This window comes from Rhipicephalus microplus, chromosome X, assembly GCF_043290135.1.
Source record: "Rhipicephalus microplus isolate Deutch F79 chromosome X, USDA_Rmic, whole genome shotgun sequence".
NCBI lineage: Eukaryota > Metazoa > Arthropoda > Arachnida > Ixodida > Ixodidae > Rhipicephalus > Rhipicephalus microplus.
This window is the reverse complement of record NC_134710.1, coordinates 424,947,792-424,969,953: the sequence shown is the minus strand read 5'-3', so window position 1 is coordinate 424,969,953 and position 22,162 is coordinate 424,947,792. Positions and strand designations below refer to the sequence as shown.

Genomic DNA, 22,162 nt, shown 5'->3' with positions numbered 1-22,162 from the left:
CACTAAAAACGAGCAAATACACGCTTTCGCAGGCTCGGGTGTGCGCACTCCCTATGCAGGCGCTCCCGAGATTTTCAGTACCATGGGACTACAGCGCTGCTGCTACTGTCACCCGCCGGAGAATCAGCCGAGATACGGCGCGGCCGCCTTGTTCACTCCACTGCCTCCTTCTAGTACACTGTAGCTTGGATAGTATGTGGGCATGCATGGGTAGCGTTTCCGCAACAGAACGCAATGTTACGTGGTGCTATAGCATCAATTGAATTGTTTCAGGACGTGCTGCATAGCGTTCTAATGTCGTGTTAAGCTTGCGGACGACTGCACAGCGGTGAGCACTGTTAGGGTGAACACGCGAGCGCTTGGCCGACAGCACTGTCAGTTCTGCGTAAGACCCATCGCTGGAAACATTGCACATGAGCTGCATACGCTGGGCAATACACTCTTTCCACCGCACGCACCACGTCATGGATGAACTTGTTTGTCGTCTTCCAGCGGCATTTTGTCTGCTAAGCTAAGCTTCCCCGATGTTTCTAAATGTTGGGTGTGTTTATTTCAACTAAGCATATACAAATACATGCACAAACATACATATGTTACATATTGGTCACATCATGCAGACGCATACTGTCTCTCGAGGCTTCCCCTGCCAACCACTCTATGTGACGCCGACAATTATGACGATTTTCTTGCTGCCATCGACGATACTGCTTTTCCTGACCTCGCTACCTTCCGGGAAGAACAGCGCGATGACCGCAGCTTGGATGATCTCTTTGACTCAGCCGCTCAACCGATAGGTAGCCATGGCTTTATCGTCCGAGATGGCTTACTTTACAAAAAAAATTACGCGGCTGATGGTGCTTGCCTTCTTTTAGTGGTCCCCAAGAATTTGAGAACGCACGTACTCTATGCTATGCACGACGACGCATCAGCGGTGCACCTGGGGTACACCAAAACGTACCACAGCCTGCTGGCTCGATTCTGCTAGCCTACCATGCGACGCAATGCAGGAAAGTATGTGGCCAGTAGTGATAAATGCCAGCAATTCAAGCGACCTAATACTACCCTGGTTGGTATCCTCCACCCCTTGATGTCAGCCTCGTCTCCTTTCGAAATGGTTGGAGTGGATCTTCTCGGTCCATTTCCGCGCTCATTGAACAACAATCGTTGGATCATAGTCTGCGTTGACCACATGACACGTTATGTGTAAACCAAAGCGCTATCAACAGCCACGGCCATCGATGTATGGAGGTTCCTCCTCTCTTTTGTGATACTGTGCCATGGACCTGACCTGACGGCAGTGTATGTGCACGGCCGCTGGATGAAAGAGTGCACGGGTATAGCCCACCACGTGCTCCAAAACCGGCGTGACAGGCCTAGTTCCCGAACCACCGCTGTGGCACCACCAGGGGGGGGGGGGGGGGCACAGTTTTCGCCAGCGCCCACAGAATCACATGCGCGGTGCACTTGCGGTAGTTACGATTGAGCGTGTGTATCTTTGTGTGACCCGTGAAATCTAATAATATCCGTCCGGCGTGTTCGCACCAGGTACTTACCGACCTTGCTTTTAGATACCTGCAGCCCTTGCAAGTTTTTGGTGTTGTCTTACCCAAGATGGAACCTTGCACACCGATCAGTTTTCGCGAAAGTAAGGATTGTGAGCACATTTTACTGAGATCCTACAAGATCACAACTAATAGATGTAGAAGAGCTACACCTTTCTAATGCATTTAAATTAATTATAGTAACTGTGAGTATGTCGTTTCAGAAAACATTGTGTCAAATTTAATAACTTCATTAACCTCAGCAACTGCAGTTGCCACTATTCTTTTAACACAAACTAAGATAGACTTCTCACTTCCTCTAAACACGTGTATAGTATTCCTACAATATAGTATCACATGCAACAGCCACGAAATATACTTAGCATGTGTGTGATCTCATAACATTAGACTCGAGCCTCTGAAATTTAAGTGACTGAAATTTAAATGCTGGCAATTGAGCGAGCAGTTATGAAGAGAATAATATGAAAACTGTGAGACGAAAAGAGTGATCAAATGCTGCAAAACGTGAACACAACTGCTTGCATTCCTGCGCTTACGAGTGTTTTCATCTCTTTCCGTCCCCACGTCCTCACGATAATGCAACTAATTCAACAGTGAACACATAATCAGAACAAGATGTGTGAAAATATTTAATTTATTCTCAATTTAAGGCTGATCCTGGCATTTTTGTTTGTTTTTAACTTCTTTACACTTTGGCATCATAACACGACTTGACAATTGCTCCAGCTTGTGCGCCCAACTTTTGACTTCTGTGTCTATTGACAATAAAACCATCCGTTCGGTCTTTTCATGTTAGCCTCTCGACGGGCACTGGCGAATCCCGATATCACTACAACGCGCTTGTCTTCTGGCAGTCTCCGTCATGCGGTTCTGTCATCCATTACTGTTTATTTGTTCTACTATGTATCGTCGGCAAATAGGCACCTGTGCTTGCTCAAACGAAGGCACGTCACATGCGCTCGACTGCCCTACAGAAGCACTGGTTTTGTGATGTGTAAATGTGTAAACATAATAAAAACGTGGTTGTCACTTGACCTGGTCGTGTGTGTGTGTGTGTGTGTGTGTGTGTGTGTGTGTGTGTGTGTGTGTATATATATATATATATATATATATATATATATATATATATATATCTGGGGAAGTGTATTTCTCGGATAAATAAATATAGCTCGAGTTTATCCCAAAAGTCTCACGATTTTGTTTCAGGAGTTGAGGCCTATTATTACAAGTGTCATTGCTCTAGATATAAGCCACCCCTTGCCAGTATACATACATACATATATATATATGTATATATATGTGTATATATATGTATATATATATATATATATATATATATATATATATATATATATATACATTCACTAATGTACCGTGTACCTTATAACATAAAAAGTATTAAAGTTAAGTTTCTATGATAAGCTTTCAGCATAAAAAAACTATGAACGTCTATTGTAAAGCGTTCAGAAATTAATTGTCAAGTGTTCCGGCTAAGAAAACGCGAAAGGGCTGAATAAACGTCACAATAATCAAAATATGTTAGTTTAACACATCTTCATAAATAGAACCACGACTTTGTCACGCATTCAGTGCCATATCATTCAGCTACATGAATTGGGGATTTTTCTGTCAGCCTCAGAGCAAGACGCTGGTTATGAAAAAAAAAAAAAAAAACATCAGGTGCTCGGCACGCACAGGAAAGTTTATTGGCTTTTTAACTAATTAGTGCCTCGTAGTCTACTAAATATGCAATATGTCATCGCTGTGATAATTGAGATTCAAAAAACACTGATTAGAACTACTGAGTGGGTCACTGTTGCGACAAACACCAGCTAATTTGCTGCGGCTACGGCCCCGAAGGAGCCGCCGCCACTCGTTTCCCCGTCCCTCCCGTCCCCGCCCCGTCGCGCTACAGTGGCCGCAACGGACCCTACGGCTGACACGCGCTCTCCCATAGAAAGCCGCTCCACGCGGCAGGCCGTACCGTGTGCTTTAAAAAAATCCAGCGGCCGTGGTATGAGGTTTGGAACATGTCGGTGAGTCTGTCCCCTATGTGTCTCCACTCATTGTAGACTTGGCCCATTCATCTTTAGACAACCAGTAGTAAAGCTTGACATTCTTACAAATGAAGGTGTTGATGTTAAAATGAGAGTTTTATTGTGCTGTCATTTGGCGCACGCATTCTTCCTTTCTACAGCTGTTGGCCTTTTTTTATGGATGTGCCTCGAGTGACACTATTCAGTGCAATAATCCACATTGATTTGTATGGCTCTTCGCTATTTCTTGCAAGTAATACTGCAACTATGTTGAGCACAGCACTGAACCAGTCCTTGGCAATGAAGTTAGGGGATCATACTGACCTGTCAGGTGACTGTGCACTGTGTTTAGAAGTTGCAAGCATTCTTTTTTGCTTGGTTAATGTAGTTAAGGTACTCTGTCGTCGATCATGCAAGGGAACACGGGAGCGCGTGGCTTGCGCTCTGTGGTCGATAGATGATGCTGAAAGCGAACGTGTGTTCTTTCGCTGTCGGTTCATGGCACTCAAGGTGGTTGCCGCAGAGCGCTGGCCACGTGTTCCCTTTCATAAAGGACGACAGAGTACATTTAAAACTTGTTAACTGATCTCTCAAGTATCAATAGTAACATTCATTTTTCCTACCTTTTTGGCACACACTGCACTAGCTGCGGCTTTATGCGCCCCGCCGCTGTAGTCTAGTGGCAGAAGCAGTTTTATTCACGCTTCACATAACACATTGCTTATTCGCGCTTCACATAATACATTGCTGTAAATGTATAAACCTCGGATCTCAAGCAAAGCATTCTTTGTTACTTTGACTTTACTGCTGCCTGTGTCTTGCTGAAGTGATTGGACACATAGGCACCACCTCTACCTTTACTACGCTGACTGATCTGCTAGCTGATGCCCTTTTTTTTTTTACAGAATTACGCAGTGATACAGTGAATAGTAATGAAATGTTCTCAATGTAAAAAGTGCACATAACGAAGAGCAGAATTCATTTACTAAAAGGGTTATGAACTACCACAAGTGCTTGATGAAAAAAATTGATTTTGGAGAGAGCTGAGAGTGCTGAGCAGCTAAGCCAATATTTGCAGTTGTGCTTGGCAATTAGAGTTCAGAAATGAAGTGCAAAGTTGCCATTTTGTGAAATGCCCTCTATGTATACACCTTTTAATGAAGTCTGAGCCAAATACTACAACTGTTTCAATCAAACTGAGCCACATTCATTAAATCAGTACTGCGTCAACAATAGTGACCAAAACAACCAGCATGGTCTCACCCAAAACGTTTAATTTGTGTCCTAGTTTCTTTGTTATCGTGTTCACACCCCACAGTTAGGTTTTTATAAGACAAGGTTATATGACAGCACTCTGTATTCAATGACAGAACTCTGTTATAAATAATAAAAGGCTGACTTTCCTACTTCTTTGTGTATCTTACTGATTCTTTTCAAGCTTAGCACTATAATATGAGGTCTTCCATTTGCTCCAACATGGTAAATTTGAAATAAAATGCCCTTATTTACAGAATAGTGTGGTTTTTGCCAGGAAAGTCCACTCGCTCTTCAAGTCTTGTAATCGTCATTACGCCCATGCGACGAAGCACAGCACTGACAGGAGCACAAGGATGATGGTAATTCTATCGCAAAACATCGCTGCTTCGTACATTTTATTGATTTATTTATTTCAGAAGTACTGCCAGCCTTACACATGAGGCCTTAGGCAGGGGTGAGTGATACAAAAAAGGAAACAAATATGAAGATACAACAGGAAAGGAAACACGTCACGTAGAGCTTACACCATGAAGAACTAGTACATAAAAGTAAAATGCCAGTACTTACACAATTGTAGTGGTTTACGCGTACACATACAAAAAAAAAAACTATGATGACAAACATCTGCTCATACAGAACTAAGAAACAAATATCATATGTATTTGCATGGCTTTCAAACTTTTTAACTAACCGACAGCAGTTTGTCTACGCTAACAACAGTTCTTCATCTTTATCTCCTGTCCTATCAGGTGTTCCTCAAGGGACGGTCCTCGGGCCCTTACTTTTTCTCATATACATCAACGACCTACCAGACAATATTTCTTCAAGCATTCGGTTGTTCGCGGACGACTGCGTCATTTATCGCCCCAATATCGATCCCAGTGATAACGTAGCACTCTAGCAAGACCTAAGGAAGATAGACGAATGGTGCAACAAATGGCTCATGGTGCTAAACGTTCACAAAACATCCATCATGTCATTCCACAGGCGTCACTCCTATTCCACGTACAAATATTTCTTAAGTGGCTCCGCTATATTTCCTGTCTCGTCCACTAAATATCTAGGTCTTCTTATTTCTCATGACCTTACATGGTCATCCCACATAAATCGCATTACCAGTGACGCGAATCGCGCGCTGGGCTTCCTCTGACGTAACATTAACCTGGCTCCGTCCACAGTTAAATTATTGGCCTACGAAACGCTTGTTCGCCCAAAGCTGGAATTCGCGTGTGCAGTCTGGGACTTACCACAAGCTAACTCAAGTACCATCCTCGAATCCGTTCAGAACCGTGCGGCCAGATTCATCTTTTCCGATTATTCATACCACACAAGCGTAACACTTCTTAAACGTAAAGCTAAATTGCCAAGTCTCAAAACACGACGTACAGTAGCACGATTTTGCCTCTTCCACAAATTCTACAACTCGTTATCATGCGAAAGCCTCCACATAAAAACTGCTCACCACCCATCGAATCGCCTCAACCACTCAAAAGCAGTATACCCACCTCGTGCACGCACGACCGCCTATCTAAATTCATTTCCTGTTCTGACAGCCATCGAATGGAACAGCCTTCCTGAAAGTGTCGTCACCAAAACAAACCCGACTCAGTTCAAAGCTGCCGTTGAAAAACTTCTGTACTGATTATTTTTGTGTCATGTATGCGATTATCCTTAGTGGTGTTATCTGCTTCGCTGGTTGGCATTGTATGCTTTTTATGCTTCGTTGGTATGCTTCGTTGGTTGGCATTGTATGCTTTTTATTAACAGAGCGTGCTTGATACCCTTTCGTGATACGCTCGTTTTCTTTTTTTTTTGTGTTTGTTGATCAATTGTGTAATTTTCGTGCTTCAACACCCCTCATGTAAAACCCCACTCATTGGGGTCTTTGAGGTACCTGTAAATAAAAAAAAAATATAACGTTTCAAAAATCGCAACATTTCAAATTTCAAAAATACAATGCATTGATATGAAAAAAGTGATAAAAAGTGGAACATAAATGGAAGCCTGTTCAGGATACGCAGTGGAAAAATAGAGGGCGAAGCGCAAAGAAAGATCAAAGTCAAGTGGGTTCCTGGTGTTTAAGTTTCTCCATGAACGACTGAACGGTTTCGCAGTTCACCAGATCGGCAGAAAGAGCATTCCAATTAGTGACAGTGCGCGGAAAAAAAGTGTTTTTAAAAGCTTTTGTTTGACAGGAATATTCCTTCAGTTTTTTTGGATGCTCAGAACGAGTTGATCGTCGGTGAACCGTTTTTATGTACACATGCTTGTCTATGCGCAACTTGTCGTGGTAAAGTAGAAACATGTACTTCAATCGATCGTGTTGCCGTCTTGCCTGCAAGGTATCCAAGTCGGCTTTTTTTAACAGTTCACTGGGTGACGTCAGAGCGCTGTAGCGATTATATACAAATCGGATTGCTTTTCTTTGAATCATTTCAAGTGTTTTAATATTTACTTGGCTATGAGGGTCCCAAACCACAGATGAATACTCGAGGATTGGACGGATAAATGTTTTATACGCAATTAATTTTAATTTGGGGGTAGATTTGCGCAAAGAACGTCTTAGAAATGCTAGTTTCTGTAAAGCTTTCTTTTCAATGTAGGCAACATGCTCATTCCACCTAAAATCTGCACTTAATACAACCCACAAGTATTTATAAGCTTTAACAAACGATAGTTTTTGACCATTGATGCAATATGAGTGTTTCAAAGGAAGCAGCTTGCGCGTAACGGTCATAGCTACCGTTTTCTTTTCATTAATCTTCATTTGCCACACTGCACACCAAGAAGATATTTTTGTTAACGCTGTGTTTAAAAGAACCTGGTCGTCTGCACTACGTATTTCCTGATAGAGAATGCAATCATCTGCAAATAACTTAATAGAAACCGGGATATCATTGGCAATGTCGTCTATAAAAATTAAAAAAAGAAGTGGCCCAAGCACAGAGCCCTGAGGGATTCCCGATTTCACTGGTCGTGAATCAGACTGGACGTTATCTATAGAAACTATTTGATTTCGATAAGAAAGGTAGGCCTCAATCCATGAAGTTAATGTACTGTTCTGTTTTTTAGTATAGGTTTAAGTTTCGCGAGAAGTTTTGGGTGCGACACGCGATCAAATGCTTTTTCGAAGTCTAGGAAAATCATGTAAACCTGGCCTTGCCTATCTAGAATAGCTGCAATGTCATAAACGGTTTCCAACAGTTGTGTGACGGTTGAGAATCCTTTTCGAAAGCCGTGTTGTTGGTCATTGATTAAATTATTTTCCTCGAGAAAAACTGAGAGATGCTTGAATATAATATGTTCTAATACCTTCGCACATGAGCAAAGCAGGGAAATCTGTCTATAGGCGGAGACGAGAGAAGTGTTAGGTGATTTGGGTATAGGGATAATTTTTCCGAATTTCCAGTCATCTGGAAGCGCGCGCTTTGACAGTGACATTTGAAAAATGATGCACAAAAATTTCGAGCACCATTCAGCATACCTCACAAGGAACGTGTTAGGTATGCTATCAATTCCAGGTGTCTTTTTGGGATCTATGTTAAGAAGTAGAGACAAGATTCCTTCCTCAGATATTGTAAGGTCACTTATTGGTGGGATATCATGAAGCGTTTTTGAACATGGTTTACTTCCATCGTCATCAGTAAATACTGAACAAAAAAACGTGTTAAAAGATTCTGCAATAGTTTTTTTATTAGTTACGATAGTCCCATGAACACATATATTATGAAAACGCTTCTTGTTTGGGGCGAAATGCTGCCAGAATTTCGCTGGAGATGACAGCAAGAAGTTTTCTAAAGTGACGTTATAGTACTGATCTTTTGCTTCCTTGATACTGTCTTTTAATTCTTTATGCACGTTACTGAGTTTAAGCATGGTCGACGGAGTGGGGTTCTGACGATGCCGTTTTCTTATCCTGTTTGCCTTTCACCCCAAATGAACAACTGGCATAGTAATCCATGGGCTAACATTTTTTATTATTTTCACTTTTTCTGGCACAAAGTCATGAACGCACTGCAACACAAGGTTTTTGAAGAAACACCAAAGGTTGTTAACAGTACAAGTACTAGATTCAGAAAGTAAAGTGAATCGAGAAAAATGTAAGTCTAATGTGTCCAGTATTTCTACGTCTTTTGCGCGCGAGAAGACAGACACCACGCATTCTTCCCTCTTGCCTTTTGGAACGTCATTAAGATTAATGCACATGTAAACCAATTTGTGATCGGATATTCCATCAAGCACATTGGTGTCTGCACACGACGCAGCATGCTGTTGCTAATGAAAAAAAGATCCAGAGTTGTAGCAGTAGCATTCTGTACGCGAGTTGGTTGCTTAACTAGTTGAGTTAAATCATGAAAAAGGACTATATCGACTAAACGTTTCGCTGCATTTGAAGACGGTACAGGAAAATCAGTATCCCATATAAGTGAAGGAGCGTTGAAATCACCGCCAACTATTATATTACTAGAGCAACTGTGGACCATGCAAAGAAATTCATTAAGCTTATCAAAGAATACTTCGTCTGTGCCTGGGGGGCGGTAAAAAGCGCCGACTATGAACTTAAGATCGCCTGTGTCTACTTTCACAATTACGCATTCAAGATCTGGTATATCGGCTAATCTTTCAACTTCTAAGGTTTCCTTAAATATGATTGGAACTCCGCCGCCTCGACTACTCCTATCTTTGCGATACATGCGGTAACCCTGGGGCGTGATCTCATCGTCACTAACGTCGGCGCGAAGCCAGGTTTCAGTTATTATAAAGAGGTGAGGGTGATACGTTAACACAACACTGTCTAAATCATCGCTTTTTGCTAGAATACTACGGGTGTTAATATTTAGGCATCGGAAAAGTCTCCCGTTCTTGTCGTTTCATTTGTTGCGAGTTGCTCTGGTAAGCGGTCTGCTCGCAGAGACAATTCCACGCTGAACTTCATCTAATGTTAGCAATCGATTGTCAATCTTAATTTTGTCATGTACAAGTTTAACCTTTGTGCCAGATTTCCTAATATCTGAAGTTCGGTTCCATAGTAACTTCCTGACGTGCCGAGTGCTTGCAGAGAAATCCTCCGAGACTGAGATTCCCTTCCCTTTTAATTTGAAGCAACTTTTGAGAACGTTAACTTTTTCCCTGTGGTTGAAAAACTTCACGATCACTGGGCAATTTTTGCCATGCTGCCTTCGCCCTAGCCTATGAATTCGCTCGACTGAGTTTACGTTCACGTCTAAAGCATGCCTGAACACATTGCAGACTACGCTATCCATGAGGTCATCATTCTTTTCCGGTATGCCGAACACAACAAGGTTGTTACGCCTCTTCTGTCCTCTAAATCAACGAGCTTACGTTCTAGGTCTTGAACCGTATTTTCCAGGCTGCGAAGTTTATCGCTGAATCCTTTAATTATCTCAGAAGTTTCCTCCACAGTTTTCAATTTCAGCTCGGTATCATCAAGCCTTTTTTGAATGTTGTTTTGACCTTCAATCAACTGTGACAACAATTCCGCAGTGGAGGGTCCTGGATTGGATTCAACGTCCCGACATAGCATCAGTAGGGACAAAAACACTTGCTTAATGTCACAATACAAGGTATACAAGCTATGTGGGCACGTCAGCTGGACGAAATAACGATTGCTAGTTTTAACAGATGATATTTTGTTACTAACCTGCACGTAGAAAAAGAAGCGGCTTGAACATGGTGCTACAAGATGACCAGCCGACGTGCCCACTTAAGAAATCCGGGGATGGGGGCATCTTTTATCCACTTGAATTGACGTTGATGGCGCTGGAAGCAGTGTAGCCCAACCCTCGTCGATTATGGCTGACGCTTGCGCAGAAGTAGCATTTCGTTCTTCGATGACAAAGTTGGTCGCATCTTGATGAGCGCTGGCCATTGCTGTTGCACCGCACAGGAGTCTTTGCACGTAGAAAAGAAGCGGCTTGAACATGGTGCTACAAGATGACCAGCCAACGTGCCCACTGAAAAAATACGGAGATGGGGGGCGTCTTTCATCCACTTGAATTGACGTTGATGGCGCTGGAAGTAGTGTAGCCCAACCCTCGTCGATTATGGCTGACGCTTGCGCAGAAGTAGCATTACGTTCTTCGATGACAAAGTTGGTAGCATCTTGATGTGCGCTGGCCATTGCTGTTGCACCGCACAGGAATATCTGCACGTAGAAAAGAAGCGGCTTGAACATGGTGCTACAAGATGACCAGCCAACGTGCCCACTCATTTATTTATTTTTTTTTATTTTCCAAATACTGTTAGCCTTTCGGCTGTTACAGGGGTGGGACATACTAAGAATGACAAACATCAATACATTCAAATCATACAGCAATTTAAACATCAACACTTGAACTTGTAAATGTTACATGACATATGATTGGAAACACTGGCATTGAGGCTGAAGGAAAAACAGTGCAGTCGTAGTAAGCATACAAATGAATTGCAATAAATTAACATAGTAGACCATGCTTACAGAGAAATACACAATGAACCAGTGGTAATGGCAGAGCATTCCACTGACGAATTGTTTTGGGAAAAAATGAATTCGCATATACATTGAGACGCTGTTGCGGCACTTCGTATGTGTGATCGTTTACACTTCTTAGGTTTTTTCCGCGGCGTGGCGTTAAGTATTTTGTTGAGTTTATGTTTAATTTATTTTTTGACAATAAAAACAAGAACTTCATCCTTGCCAATTGCCGTCGTTTGGCTAAAGTGGGCAGTTAAAGAGAGCGTAGCATTTCTGTTACTGACTCAGTCGAGGAGTACTTTGAAAGAATAAACCTGGCAGCTCGCCTTTGTACTCTTTCTAGCATATTAATGAGGCCGATTTCCGAGGGATCCCACACAATGCTGGCATATTCCAATGTTGGCTGAATATAAGTGAGATATGCTGCTAGCTTAACGGGAGTCGTAGCAAGTCTTATAATTTTCTTCGCAAGTACCATAGTTTTCTCTCCGCCACCGCACAAATGTTTTCCAAATGGGTCCTCCACTTTAGATTACTGGATATTGTTACACGGTGTGACTTGTAAATAGGATCCCGGCTGCGGCGGCTGCATTTCCGATGGAGGCGGAAATGTCGAGGCCCGTGTGCTCAGATTTGGGTGCACGTTAAATAACCCCAGGCGGTCAAAATTTCCGGAGCCCTCCACTACGGCGTCTCTCATAATCATATGGTGGTTTTGGGACGTTAAACCCCACAAATCAATCAATGACTTGTAAATAGGTGTGAAATGACTCATTTGAGTCATTTCACACCTATTTTACAAGCTAATTCATGCTTAAATGCAGTTTCCCCAATCTGTACGAGCCACATGCGAGCTTTACTTTTCAATACTGACAATACTGGGTTATGTCGATTTTAGCCACAACATAGATTTGTGATAGTTAGGGACGTGGGCCATACTGGCAAAAAGTTGCTTGAGTAGGCCTGAACATATTGTCCGTAGCCACAATATAGATTTGTGATAGTTAGGGATTTTAGCCACAATATAGATTTGGGATAGTTAGGGACGTGGGCCATACTGGCAAAAAGTTGCTTGAGTAGGCCTGAACATATTGTCCGTAGAAAAAAAGTGCGTTTTTCTCAATTTCAGTTAAAGTGCATCTGGCTCTTCTATAAAAAAAATGAAACCACCACATTACACATTGGGCCATACTCATAAACAAAAATCACAGTGGGAGAGACTGATTGCATTTCATCATACCTGCTTGTGTAACGTCTTTCTCCTGTGTCATCTCTCTCTGTGTAGCATCTAGTGTGCTTGTCATAATGAGAGAAAGCATTTGATTGAAGCATGCGAGCAATCCCTGTAACTTCACTAGTTCTTGAGGGATGCGAGAAATTTTTAGCAGCAATCAGTTTGTGGGGCAATGAAACTCCGGTACTGAGCTTGATTACTTAGAATGGGGGTTCAAGACTCTTCTCTGGTCTTTCGTTCTCTACTTTCCTGGAAGCTTTGCTCATCTGCTTGGTCAAGCTCTTACCAAGTAAAGGCTAGCTTAATTTTGCACTACTACTGAAACTCTCTACTCAAATCCAGACACCGAGCCTGGCCACAGTGGTGTCATGTTGACGTGGGGCAATACCACGTCAACAGCACGGTATACAGCACGGTAACATGGCAAAGGTGTTGCCATGCTGCGTTGCAGGCATGGAGTCAGAATAGTGCAAAACGCTCTACTATATAGTGCAAAACGCTCTACTATATAGTGCAAAACGCTCTACTATCGCTTGTGTAGCACTTGATTGCTTCACTACTTATGGACTGTAAGGTGTGGGTCCGTGTAACTTCTGATGAGGCTTTTGGTGATATGAGCTCTACATTGCAGCCATAATCTAAGCTAGCATACACTTATGTGGTGTACAACTGTCATTAAAAAAAATAGTCCAAGGGTGTAGTAGTCAGGATTCATAGACTGCATCACAGTAGGCTGCCTATAGTTCCTAAAAACTCACAGAATTCTTCTTATAGCAAAGAATTGCACCACCTCCTACTGGGTGCTTGCAGTTGCAGTGATGACAAAACAGACTTGTATATCGTAAATAAAGAAGCTATGAATTTTATTTTAGCAAAGAATGACAGCCTGATAGACCTTGCATCAGAAAGGCATACACTCTTATAGTGGTCACAGCATTATTCTTATAACAAAGAATCAGGCTGGCTGTCTGTGAGGTGTGTTAGAAAAGTATTCGACCTTTGGTGGAAGAAAAAAAAAAAAGAGAAACTGGCATAATTGGAGCATTTGAAAATGAATCCCCCTCAAAGTAGTCTCCTTGGGACTTTACACACTTCTCCCGGCGGTTCTGTTGTTGGAAGCACTCTAAGAAGGCCTCTTTCGGAATGGAGTTTAGCTCAGCTGTCGTTGCAGCCATAATGTCCTCCCTTGTGTGAAATCGCTCTCCTTTCAATGTCCTCTTGAGTTAGGGAAACAGCCAGAAGTCTCAGGGGGCCATATCGGGAGGCTAAGTAGCCTGTTGAACTACAGGAGTTGCACTTTTTGCCAAAAAAACTCTGAACTAAGTGTGAGAAATGTGCAGGAGCATTTTCGTGATAAATCCGCCAGTTTCTTGTTGATTACAACTCCGGTCTGTTGCACCGCACAGCATCACGTAGGCGACGGAGGACATCCCTGTAGTACTCTTTGGTGATTGTTTGACCCTGTGGCACGTACTCGTGGTGTACCACATCGCGGGAGTGAAGAAAGCACTCAGCATTACTTTGACGTTGCTGAGCACTTGGGGGGCCATCTTTGGTCTTTGTGACGTGGAATGCTTCCACTCTGACGACTGGTATTTGGTTTCTGGGTCATACCCATACACCCAAAATGCGTCACCAGTGATAATGGTGTTCATGAAGTTAAGGTTACTGCTTGTGAAATCCAACATGTCCTGTGAGATTTAAGACGAAGTTGCTTTTGCTCCACCGTGAGCAGTTTCGGCACTAATTTTGCCGCAACTTTCTTCATGGCCAAATCTTTGGTCATAATGGAATGTGCAAAGAAAGTGCTGATGCCTACCTCTTCCGCAGTTTCCCTGTATAATCACACGGTGGTCCTGCATAACCACAGCATTCACTTCGGCAATGACCTGGGCATTTCGGCATGTTGATGGCCGACCAGAGTGTTGCTCGCTCTCCACTGATCTGCGGCCGTCCTTAAACCCGTAGTACACTCCTTAATCTTTGCGTGGCTCATAGTGTCATCATCGAAAGCAGTCTTGATCTTTCCAATGGTTTCCACTTGGCTGTCCCCCCGTTTCTGGCAAAGAGATACTTTTCTAACAGACCTCGTATATAAGCTAACGGTGTGCAGAAATATTTGCAGTTTTTCTTTCACTGTTGTAGTCTTTCATTTATTTTTCTGTTGCAATTTCTTTCATGCTGGTGTAGACAAGAAAAATTTAAGAAGCGCGACCTTTTTTCTTTAAAGCCACAACGCTTGCTTTTTTGTTCTTGCACTGATGGCTATTGGAACAGCTTTTTAATATCATTGGCCGCGGCTATTCTTTTTCATTCAAGTTCACATTAAAGAACCAAGAAATTCAGCTTCTAAAGCAAAACGTTGTCACATGTTCACTTCCATTTTAGTGACAGTATTTCACTTTCTCAACACTGGAACTTGGCTGATAAGCATGCAAATTTAAAGGGATGGTGCCACCATATTTGTGGCTTGCACTTTCTTTGTGGCAAGCGTTTATCATAGCTCTAGGAAGCCTTAATAGATGTACCAATATCAATGTATTCTCGCTAAATAAATTTTCGCCTTTTTTATGTGGACAATTTTCGGTTTCAGTTTTTGGGCTCCAAGCCGAATCGGGCTGTGTCTAGCAGTATAGGTGGCTTGGTCACTTGACGTGCTGATTAGCGTCTGCTCTCGCACACACGTGCCACACATGTGTTGGCAAAACAAACGTGCATCAGCCGCGATGCTTTGCTGGTACATAAGTGGCGGTGGTGTCTGGAGGTCACTCATCTCACAAGATTGGCGAGTGCACAAGGGGGGGGGGGGTTAAGGGGGTGGCACTCTCAGTCACCTACGAGGGGGAAGGGTGCAAACACTTCACATAATACGGAGGAGGTGCGCTGCGATGAACCTGCACATGCCTATGCTCACTAATGACTTGGTATGATATAAGTACAATTTTCATTGCCCTTCCTACAGAGCTACGGCAGTTCTGGACACGCTTGTGATGGGCTTCGATAGGAAAAATGAATGAGCATGTATGTACACTTTGGAGGTGAATTAAAATATATTGTAAACATTTGCAGGTCTGACCATTTGTGTGAAGTGTCGTAGCAAACAGAGGAAACACACAAGGGGCTTGTTTTAGTCTCCAAATTTGATGGAACCCCTTTAAGTAACCCAAATGTGTTGCTTGTCTCTCTATTTTATTTTCCCCCATTCCTCGGAGCAGCCTAAATGTAGCTTATGGGTTACTTATCCATGAGTTAGGAACTGTTTTTATAATTTTAATGAGTGTACAACACCGTGGTTTTCTTTTTGTGTACTAATGTATTGTTTTTACTTTATTGCAGCAGTCTTTCAAAGGAATGCCTGAGCTTTGCCTGCATGTACCAAGACCCTTATGGCTTATACCAGCCTCCAGAATGGTGCGATGATGTGGGCGGCACCTGCGAGCCTTCGTACAATATAGCTCCCACAAGCTATTGGTATGCAAACTCTTGCATTCACTTTGGCGAAAGTACAATTCTTGGTCATGACAGCCAGTGCAAACAAGACAAGAAAGCGCCTGTGACGTGTACTTTGTCTCTTGTTTTGTTTGCAATGGCCATCATGAGTATGTTCCAAATGGCCCAACTTGCTACGTTAATATAGTTCATGCAAAAGCTATAGAGAAAAACACTTCCAGCATACAGAGACATGGGGATTCTCCTCTAGCTATGCAGCAAATGCTCATGTGCCTGAAGCTTTCACTATACTGTGGCCCCAGTATTGAAAGCAGACTTAAAAGGCCCCTAAACCACCTCTGATATTTTTTCAAGTGAAAAAACGCATTGTGTGCAAAATGACGTGACAATCAACGATGCCCCACTTGGCAGTGCTTCGAACCCTGGGTGGGCCACTAATTCCAAGGAACGATCCCTTCTTTCTGGCCACGATGTGACCTTATGAACCTCAATCTCTGACGCGTAGCACAAATCATGCTGTGATTGCAAGGACCTACTGTTCTGCTTAGTCTGCAAGCCCATGCTCCTTGTTGTTCATCATGCTGTGGTGGCTCCTCATCTTGCTGAGAGGTGCCTGGCACGGCATCACCATATGGATCCATCATGCTGGTGATCCTTTGAAGGGGTGTGCACATGAGCATGGGCCGGCACGGCAACAGCGGTTAGCCAACAAGCACAAAGTTGATGGAGTCTCGGCCATCGGAAGTAGACGGTCTTTTCAACAGTGCGTCAGCGAAGACGTATGTCATGCGAGATTGGGAGGGGCACACGGTGAGGAGGGCAAAACGGCTTTGAGAGAAGAAGGCAGCAGAGGATAGCAAAGTAAAGAGCAATCTCCATGTATCGACCATAAAACACATCTAACTCGACTACTAAGGCATCGTTCTAAAGAATTCTCACGGCTACGCGTTCATTGCAGACTTGTGCACAACTTCCCTACCACAACTACATTTAGACCACTGGATGGTTTAGGTGCTCATTTGTTTATTTTGCTGGGTTGCACTCACAAACAGCTTTTATGCCACAGTTGCAACAGTGGGCTGCCTTTTGTTTGTTCTTTGCAAATATATAGATCTTAATGCTGATATATCACTGGGCAATCATGCAATAATTCTGGCACGTGGCATTTAAATACTCTGACTTGTGTAGCCACTGCAAGTTTAGTTGCTTATGGTACGAACACGAGGAGAGTACCATGAAAAAGTGGGGAGTGCAAACAAGATAGCTGTCTCATTTGACAGCATGCTTACTCGGGCTGTCTTGTACATCTTAAATGGGTACCAGCAGGAAATTTTTCATTTATTGCATTTCTCACGTGAAATGATAGGCTTAGCCCTACAATTTTAACGGTAAGTGTGAGTGCACCCTGAAAAATTAATTACAGCATGTTTTTAAAAGCTAGTTCTGGTTCCTACAGTACACTGACATCATAACATGGTAGGAGCAGTGCCACCAGGCGGTAGTATGTACACGCACAAGTTCTCGTGACGTATCTTCGTCTGCGTGTCGCTTCTTTTCAGTGAAACAGGCGAGTGCCAGGAGGTGCACGTACGTGCAATGAAGCACGGCGGCAGGTTTAGGAGGCGCTACTTTCATCAGAAGTGCGTTCACAGGTATTGGTAGAGCGCAGCTGACGGCCTTAGGTAAGCAGGTATTAGGCGTTTTGGTTCGTTATGCAGTGTGCTATTGTTGTAAGTTAAACTGGCTAAATAATATGCAATGGAGGAGTTTATTGAGTTGCCAGTCTCTACTCGAGGACTTTACGCGGTGGTCTAGTGGTTACGGTGCTCAAATGCTAACTCGCAGGTCGTGGGATCGAATCTCGGCTGCGGCGTCAGCATTTTCGGCGGATGTGAAAATGCTCAAGGCCTGTGCACTTAAGTTAGTTTAGGTGCACGCTAAGGCACCCCAGGTGGTAGAAATTTTCAAAGCCCCTCACTACAGCGGCTCTCATAATCTTATCTTGGTTTTGGAACACTAAAGTCTTATTAGTATCTCTGCACGAGATACACACTAGTTGCGGCGGAAGTGTAGCTGACAGTGGCCCATGTTTATGTAAATCTTTGTGTTCCACATCCGACCCCTATATGAGGTGCTCTTCAGCCTTTTCTTTTTTTGTTGTTATTCTCTAGTTCGGCCTTACCGGCATGTACTTCTTAAAAAAAAAAAAACAGCTCTGGTTTGCCCAAAAGCTATAATGATTGCGAGGCCGCAACTTGAATGTTTCAAAAAGAGGGCTACATTCTCTTAAGATTTATAAACTGCGTGTTGCAATTCTTCAATATTCTGGTCATTCTACTACTAAATAAGTTCAACAAGCGTTTTTGGCAATGCAAAAAAAAAAGTGTATGATGCTTCGGCCAGTTCTGCAAAAACATACTTTATTTTCGACATGCTCACACATCACCACAGTCAGAAAAAGTTCACCTCAGTGCAAAAGAATGCACTACGACAATTTACGGCTGATAATTAAGAGTGAAAGTACCTGCTTAATTTCTCTTTATCTACTAGCTCATTAGCTTAGGCTGCACTTGAGAGAAATGTACAAGCTGGCAAAATGCTCATATTTTCCGCCTGTGTTCAGAGAGAAAAATATTAGACAAAGTGGAAATGCTGGCAGGTTAACCTGGTAAAAGTAACTTATTTTCTACCCTGCATAAGGGTGGGGAAAAAGGGGTTGTACAGAAGACAGAGAGAGAGAGAGATGGATAGAAACGAAGAACACACACACGCAGGACGTTCAGATTAAAGTCGTTCTAAGGGGCCACTTAAGGGGGGACGCGGCCCTTGAAAACCGAAAAATCGCGAAAAAGTCGGTTTTTGAAAAAACACATTTTTGGGTTGTATGTATCATAAACTACCTATTCTGTAATTATCAGCACCTAATTCAACCGCAAAGTGCAAAAAAAATACTATTTTCGAGGCCGCCGTGGCGTCCAAAACAGGCGCAAATCCCAAAATCAAACCAAACTTCGCGCGCGCGCCATTCCCGGACCATGCGGTCGTCCCGCGCCATCTTGGTGTTGTTTTGACCGTGAATTCTTTCTCTCTCGTTCGCCGCCTTGCAAAATGGCGTCGGCAGCACAGTTGAGACGCTATTGGCGTTTTCCCACGATGCGATGCGGAGCGCTGATTGGCTAGAGCAGCGCATTCATATCTCGCGGGAGAAAGCGTGCCCGCCATTGGCTGCTGTGCAGCAGCGGGGGCGGTCGCTCCTCTCGATGGCGCGTCCAGCGCGCTCGCTTCGTTGTTGCTCTCTGCTCCGTCCGCCTCGACAGACGTCTGCTTACGAGCCGCTCTTCGCCTTGTGCTATCTTTTCGATCATTTTCTCTTGTTTTTTTTTTCTTTTTGCACTAGTTCTGTGCCTTTCATCTTTGTTGTTGCGGGCGATGCCGGCAATGAAGCCGAAGTCAGTGCGGAAGTCCGGTGCGCGGAGGCGCGCTATGCGGCTTGTACGATCATCGAAATTCCGCTATTCTGCTGCTGGTGCCGACTGCGTAGACGCTTGCAGCGACGGAACTGTGTTGTCGGCTGTCGCCAGTCGAGAATCCGACACATCGAGTGTGGCTGGAGCCGCAAATGCACCGAGTGTTTCCGAGATCGCCGGGCTCGACACGTGCTCCGAATCGATGCCATCCAGTGTGACACCGAGTGCTTCTGATATCGCCAGACCCAGCACTTCGTCTGAATCGGTGCCGCCATCGAGCGTGAGTGGACCGTCGCTTCATCTGCGGATGCGTTTCCTAACGAAGGAAGAAATCGATGCGAATGCGAAACGTCGTGACGCCGTTCGCGCTGAACTCGAGTCTACGCCGGCGACGCAGAAGAAATTTCAACTGATGCAGCCGGCTCTTGCACCTGCAGTGACAAGTGAGGGCGAACATTTTTCGCTCGTTCAAATGTACATCTTTAACGTCGTGCTCAGCCGCACAGTGTGCAAAGAATGTTTGAAAAGGTGCTATGACTGTCCGAGAGAGCACCAAGCTTGGACTTGCAACAAAACTTGAAGTCGTGTGCGCCTCTTGTGGCACCGTCGATAAATTATGGACATCACCCCGCAAAAAGGACACGCAGGCCTTTGATGTAAATGTCCGCGCATTAATGGCTATAAAGCAAATAGGCAAGAGGCAAACAGCTCTTAATGACTTTTGGGCTGCCATGAACGTCTCTTACAGAGGTCTTCACCACAAGACGTTTCAAAAGCACTTGAAAGAGACGTTCAGGAAGCCAGAGGCCACCGCTTTGGAGAAGTTTTATGCTGATTCTGCCACAGCAGTGATCAAAACATATAAAGAAATGGACCCCAGCTTCTGCAAGGACATCACCGTAGTGTACGATGGCACATGGCATAAGCGGGGTCACACATCACACATTGGAGTGGGATCGGTAATTGACTTCTTTACAGGTCTCATCTTGGATGCTGTAGTTCTTTCAAACCACTGCCTTGGATGCCAAACAGGGCCCAAACCTGGAGATGCAGCATACGAAAGCTGGCAGAAGCACCACATTTGCCAGAAAAACACAGACGCAAAATCGGGAAGCATGGAAGTGGAGGCAGGCTTGACTCTCTTTGGGCGGTCTGTATCCAAGCATATCCTGCGGTACACCACTCTTGTGTCCGACGGAGACAGCCGTACCTTCGCTGCCCTCACCGAAGAGAATGTGTACGGGCTAGTGCCAATTGTAAAAGAAGAATGTCTGAACCATGTTCAGAAAAGGATTGGAAGTGCTCTTCGAAACATTGTGCAGAAATTGTGATAAGCCACTGAGTGGGAAGGGGAAGCTGACTAAAGCCCTCATTGAAAAGCTGACAGGATATTATGGTTGGGCCCTGAGAAACAATTCAACTGACCTAACAGCCATGCAGCGTGCAGTGATGGCAACATATCACCACGTCACATCGACTGACCAGGACCCTCACCATGAACTTTGCCCAGAGGGGGCTCAATCGTGGTGCCGCCATAGAGCTGCAGAGGCAAAGCGTGAGCCACAGCCAAAACATAAACACAGCCTACCGGACTATGTCGCTGCAGCTATGCTGCCCATCTACGAAAGACTGTCACAAAAGTCGCTTCTTCAGCGCTGCCTGGGAGCGAAGACGCAAAATCCATCAGAATCATTCCACTCCATTCTGTGGTCTCTGATGCCGAAGGAACAACACTCATCCTTGATCGCGGTAGAAACGGCACTGCATGAAGCAGTGCTGCGCTACAATGCCGGCTGCTGCAAAGCAACCCAAGTGATATCGGACTCCATTGGACTTCAACCAGGTCATCTGGCCATCCAGCGAGCTCGTGAAAAAGACGCTTTACGCCTAAAAAAGAATTCTAAAAGACACCAAGAGAAGATGGAGGCCAGGCAAAAGAAGAAAAGAGTGCGCCAGGATGCTTCTAGCTACTGTGCTGGAGCTTTTTGAAGAAAACACGTGTTTTGAACTTTCTCGGCCTGTTTTCTCAGAACAGATTTTTTTGCTAGTTGTGGTGCTGAGGAAAGCAAGAACTCCAAAACCGTTCATCAGATTTGTGTGCCGTTTTTTTTATTCTGTTCCTGAATGACCTTGCAAGGGCGTAACAAGCTCCTTTTTTTTGAAAATTGGTGCTGTTAATTTATAATAAACAATTAATTTTTGATGAATCTGGTCATTACTGGTTACATCAAATTCAAAGTTGCGTGAAAATTTTTGGAGGAAATTAAAAAAAACGGCTTTGTAGCGCCCTGGGATAGCTATCAAGGAATGACCACAATGAATTTCAGCTTTCTACTATGTCCTGGGATTTCTCACGACTCTTCCTCAGGCACCCATGTGAAGCACCCAGTTAAACCTCAATAACTCTGGAACTAAGAAACACAGCTTCGTGAAACTTAGCAGTTGTGCTAGTTTTATTGTAGTGAACAACCCCTGAAAGTTTCATCCATATCTCTTAAAAAATAAAAAAGTTCGGTCTCCAGGGTAGCCTCCCCCCTTAAATGCAGGAAGCGCAGTACCGCTTCCACAGCCTTCTTTTGAGACGTTCCTACTTGCTCGCCGACCTCCTCAACCTTCACCAATTTTGGCTCCAGCAGGTAATTCATCTTGGCACCCTCGAACTTGCAAATGCCGAAAGTGAC

At 43.9% G+C, this 22,162-nt stretch overlaps 1 protein-coding gene across 10 annotated transcripts in view; it reads left to right on the top strand.

Annotated features, from left to right (window-relative positions):
• Positions 1-22,162, top strand: part of LOC119160933 (abasic site processing protein HMCES) — a 156,388-nt gene that overhangs the window by 4,442 nt on the left and 129,784 nt on the right. For 6 of the 10 annotated variants that reach the window (XM_075880398.1, XM_075880404.1, XM_075880402.1 and 3 more), the window contains one exon: positions 15,901-16,035. In XM_075880398.1, the coding sequence (XP_075736513.1) occupies positions 15,935-16,035 (101 nt within the window). In that variant the 5' untranslated portion in view covers positions 15,901-15,934. Of the gene's footprint in view, positions 1-3,501; positions 3,599-5,109; positions 5,215-15,900; positions 16,036-22,162 lie in introns of those variants that run through there. The other 4 variants (XM_075880400.1, XM_075880401.1, XM_075880403.1 and 1 more) reach the window with 3 other exon arrangements.